Source organism: Antrostomus carolinensis, unplaced genomic scaffold (genome assembly GCF_000700745.2).
Source record: "Antrostomus carolinensis isolate BGI_N321 unplaced genomic scaffold, ASM70074v2 scaffold28831, whole genome shotgun sequence".
Classification (NCBI taxonomy): Eukaryota; Metazoa; Chordata; class Aves; order Caprimulgiformes; family Caprimulgidae; genus Antrostomus; species Antrostomus carolinensis.
The window spans coordinates 1-5,315 of record NW_010295310.1 but is presented as its reverse complement, the minus strand read 5'-3'; the positions used below and the strand labels follow the sequence as shown (position 1 = coordinate 5,315).

At 33.9% G+C, this 5,315-nt stretch overlaps 1 protein-coding gene across 1 annotated transcript in view; it reads right to left on the bottom strand.

Annotated features, from left to right (window-relative positions):
• LOC104532693 (sorbin and SH3 domain-containing protein 2) overlaps window positions 1-4,487 on the bottom strand; it is a gene marked incomplete at its 5' end in the record, with an annotated part of 36,265 nt that extends 31,778 nt beyond the window's left edge. The window contains one exon of the mRNA XM_029087466.1: window positions 4,373-4,487. Coding sequence (XP_028943299.1) covers window positions 4,373-4,487 — 115 coding nt within the window. The remainder of the gene's footprint in view (window positions 1-4,372) is intronic.
• Window positions 4,488-5,315: the final 828 nt, after the last annotated feature.

Sequence of the window (5,315 nt, the reverse complement as noted above, 5' to 3'; positions counted from 1 at the left end):
AATGAGAGCATAAGAAAGCATGTAAATTCCATGCACTCAAGCCGTACTTTTATTTACAGCTTGAACCGCAGAGGGCAGCAAACAAAAAGAAACTGAGCACTGAAGTTTGCAAGTTCACAGCTGCCTGGCAGTTCTAGGGAGGACTGCATTCCCTCTGCTACCAAGATCAATACACAGGCAATTGATTTTGCTTGGCTTTCAGATTCTATTTTGCTGATGGACTTTTTTTGTTTCTAGGAGACTTAAAATGAACAAATCATTTTGACTTAAAAAACTGGTCTTGGCTTGGTCTCACAAAGTATCTCCCAAACTGCTTGAACAGAGGGTAAAAGCAATAATAAGAAGGTAAATTCCCTTTTTATGACTTGTCAGTCAAACCAAGTCACATTCCTATACTCTTATCCTTAATCTAGTCATTTAGCAACATTACTTGATGAAAATATACTACTAAAATCTTCACTCTTTCTGCCATTTGCATCAGATGGTCAACACAGGACTACATCAACATACTCAAGTATAAAAGTAAAGTGATGTTGTTTTAAAAAAACCCCACTTCTATAGTGTGGTGCGCAGTTTTGCCTGTGCTTTATTTGATAGGCATAGGTAGACATTCACAGGTAATAGTCAAAAGTGTGCATTTAAACTGGTGAGTTAAATGGTTCTTATACAATATGGATGGTGAAGTTAATATTTTGCATTTGCAAGTTCAGATACCATCCTGAAGTCTCTTTGGAACAGTGGACTGAGATGTTTGTCGTCTATTTAGCTTTAGCATTTTTTTTTTTTTGACTACTTCTAAATAGCTGTTGTAGCTCCAAGTCCACTACCAGATTGATTTAGTCTTTCCATATCTTTATGAGAAGACATAGTTTTTAATGTCATATCAAAACATACCTATATGTGGAATTCCTGATTTCATTTTAAAACATGCTGAGAAAATTTTTTAGTTGACAAACTGCTACTCAAGTAACAACACCAAGTAAAATATTCTGATAACCAGCTTGAAATGTCAAAGGTGAACAAACTTGCATATTCTAAACAAAGCTTCAAACTTCCACTAGAATAAAAAAAACCCCAAAACACCAACAAACAACAGATGTACATCATGGTCTTCCAAGCCCAGCCTGGTTTTGCTATTTGACAAAACAGTAATGTTTTAAAATTTATTCTGATGATGAAATCCTCTTGCATATAAACTCAATAGAAAAATTGTATACTGAAAATATATTAAAAAAATTTCTAGAACTAAAATTTAACCTGTCAGTTTTATCTGACTAGCACATGTGTACTTTCAATGCTTAGACTAAAACACCTGATGAAAATAAAATCATCTATTGTTTGTCCCAATTTTACAAAGTCTTTCTTTACAGTAACACCAAGATTTTTCCTTACTTGCTTTACTGCAGAAATAGATAAATGTACATGTATGAAGAAAGTACTTCACATATACAAAGTTGAAGCTAGTAAAGAATAAAAATTTAACTTCATAACCATATGAATAGGATTAAATAATTACACTGCAATTTATGCATTTACTAAAAGTAAACACCAGTTTTAGGAAACAAATCCATGGTTCTGATGATACTAGAGAAAAAGAAGAACGTTGTATTAAATTGCAGACATTGGAGATTAAAACATTCTTTAGAACAACTTATGTACCACCTTACAAAATGGTAACATTTTATGGGCTTATTGAAATGGGAAAAAAAGCTGCCACATCATTGCTTGGAAGACTATTCAACATCTTAACATCACTCACTTGTAGTTGTACTCTCAAAGTGTTTTTTTTTTCCCCCCAGATCATTTTGCCAACAAAACTGCAATCCTGTAGAAATGGAAATTATTTAATTTCATTTAAAAAAATTAAGATTTGGAGTGCTGGAGAAACTTCCTTTGACTTTTTTGGTTTTAGCAAAACTAATAAATTAAGAATTGCTAGTTCAGATGTTATAAATGTCCATCTTTTACGTTATTAATAAACTATTTTTATATTCTATATTTTGATTAATATTTTCTTTCCACATCATCAGAAAAATTTTTTTAGACAGTAGAAACCAAATCTTTTGAGATTATGAAGATGAAAGTTTTCACTCATGCAGTACTGACAATTGAGAATTTGGAATTTCATCTGACTTTGGAACAAATACAGTGTTTCCAGATGTCAGATTTTCCGAGACACACAGAAAAAATCTTTTGACCTACTCTGCTGACCATCATTTAACAAATTGTGTGTTGTACTTTCCATATCCCATTCAGGGAACCAAGGATGGCAAATGCTTTAGTGAAACTAAGTCCTTTTTTTTTTTTTTTGTAACATGGTCCTAAGAAAGCTAAACTTCATCTTTATCAACAGCAGAAATTCCACACTGATAAAACTGATAGCTTACTCCAGCTATTCTTATGTCAGTTAATAATGTTACACTAGTGTCAGCACAACTTTCATCTCTTGTATTCTACATGAATTATCGTTATCCAGTCTTTTACAGCTCTGAATTATAAATAAAAAAAAAAATCCTCTCCATTCTGTCCATAAATATTATTTCCTCAGCTTTTAAAATTTATTCTACAGAGATGTTTCCCTGTATTTACTTCAGCCAAATCTAAACTTCTATTCTAAGCTTCAAATGATAAAAGTGTGATCTTGTCCTTGACTGATGCTGCTCAGTAAGCACAATGTGACTAAGGCTCTTCTGCATGAAAATATTTTAAAACCTAATAAAGTTCAAAACTCAACCTCTGGATGGAGAATAACAAAAATAAAATGCATAAGCAAGTTAAAAAATAAATGGCTTCAGGAACAGTCAGCAAAGCTCACTTTTTTTGTCATATCATTAGTTTTCTAAAATTGAAAAAATAGTATGATCAGATTCATCAGCACTGCAATTCCTGTATGGTTTTTTTTTCACATTACATTAGTAGAAAATGTAATTTAATAGAAAAGTGAGGCCATTCTTGAAACATGACTGTAATCTTCTTATTTTTAACTTGAATCTGCTGTTATTCTTTGGCATTACAAAGGCTGATAAATGACCTCAGTGTGTATAATGCAGCCACAGCAATCAAAAAAGTGCTCAGAAGAAACGGCATCACCTTTTAAATAAAATTATTTGTTTAGATCAGCTTCACAATAAATACTAAATTCCATTTAATTCCATTGATTTATTCGCACTACATCTAGAAATGCCAATTTCCTCTTTGAAAAATACACAGAACTTAATTTCACAGAATGAACTGCAATAACTCAATTTCACAGAAGCACAGCTTAGTATTTTCTTGCTAATGCAAAATTATATACCTGCAAAGACCACTAAAACACAGGGAAAGGTGCTTAGTACACGTGTTTCACACTATTGACATGCTACATATTCTGGAATCCAGTTATTTGCTTAATTTATTTTAAATTAGCAAAATAAATTATCTGAACAAGCATGTAATACAGAAGCAAATAATAATCCAGTACTGATTACATAAACCCCTTATTTAAAACTGGACTCACTCAACCATTTCAACCTCAAAGTAAAAGCCCAAGAATAGGAAATACTGACACTGATATATAATAGTTTTCCTAAAATAAGAAACTATTGAGATAACACAAAGGTAAATTAAAAAGGCTGGGTGAATGTGTCTTTCAGCAAATGAAAACTTCCATTAATGGTCATTTTGCATGCATTAAGCGTAGCTCTATCAGACATGCTTGTGAAAAAATCCACAATTGCACTCTTTATTCAGAAAACAGGAATAAAGCCTTCTAATTACATGTTAAGGTACACTCAGTAATCACAGAGTAATTGAGGCTGGAAAGGACCTCCAGAGGTCATCTAGCCCAACCTCCTGCTCAATGCAGGTCTAATCAGATCAGGTCGCTCAGGGCTGTGTCCAGGTCAGTCTTGAACAACTCCAGAAATGGAGGTTCCACAGCCTCTCTGGGCAACCTTGGCCAGTATTTGACCAAAATCTCCGTAAGTGTACAATTAGGCACACTCTGAAAATGCAAATAGTTTATTTTTATGCATTAATTAATCAGATACCATACATGCTCTTAATACTACTGGTAATGAGTGACGGAGACAGTTGCATGCCAATTAGAAAAAGCAGGTTCCATTAATTCACAGTTCTGCTCATCATCCATTAGGTTTGCAGAGTGGTGGTTTGATTTCTTGGAAATATTAGAAGATCTAAATTTAGCAAATAAGCCAAACTTGCATTTTCAACACAACCATCAGGAAAGAGCGAAGACAAATTGCTGCAAAATCGTATTTGAAAAAGGACCTTCAATATTCATCTAAGTAGTTACAATCAGTAGTAAATAATAAAAAGATGACCTCTCACCAAACCTCTTTACCGTATGACCCATTTCATTTCTGTGTCTTACCGGTCTTTCATGTTCAAGGATTGATGACTTTCCCGGCTCGTATTCAAAAATACTTCGTGGTTCAGAACGGAACTTGCGGGTATCTACCTTCCTGTCAGGGGGATCCCAATCATTTCTGAACAACAAATATGAGCAATTGAGTTAATTTCCTGTCATTATCATCTGCTTTACAGCTCTGTAAAACAAATTAATTTTGGCATGGTTTCTATTTCCAGATTTCAATTGTGGAATGTCTGGCCTAGCATCCCCATGTTTTAGCATCATCTTAACCTGTTTACAGCAGGCATGTTTAGTACAGCAGGAAAAATAGTAGGGCTGTCCGGCCTATGGGATCACTCACACTTTTCTTATAACTGGTAGACTAGTTTAAACACTTCTCTGACATACTGTGTCAAAATACTATGACGTGCTTTCTCAAATTGCAAGCTTCCTGTACTTGTTTTATGCACTATACTAATACAGGCAAGTAGTAGACATTTTTGTTATCATACAATATGATAGTAAATCCATACTGAAAAAGTTACAAAATTTTCTGAGACAAAAAATGAGTAATTATTTTAAAAGTGTAAAAATCAAATAGATGCTCCTTATCTTGATCTGTGGGAGAACTGCTCCTAAATATCCTTGTGTCTTGGTTTTGTCTGGGATAGAGCTAATTTAGTAGCTAGCATGTGCTGTATTTTGGATTTAGTATGGGACTTGGTATGAAAAGAATGTTGCTAATATACTCATGTTTTTAGTTGTTTCTGAGAAATCAAGGACTTTTAAACTTCCCATGCTTTGCTAGTGTGCAGGTGCATAAGAAGCAAAAGCACGCAGAAGACCAACAGACCCAAACTGGCCAACAGGCTACTCTATACCATACAATGTCATGTTCAGTACATAGATGAGGGTTGACTGGGAAGCTCTCTCTCTTCCAGGACTGAGGTTTCAGGATTTTCTC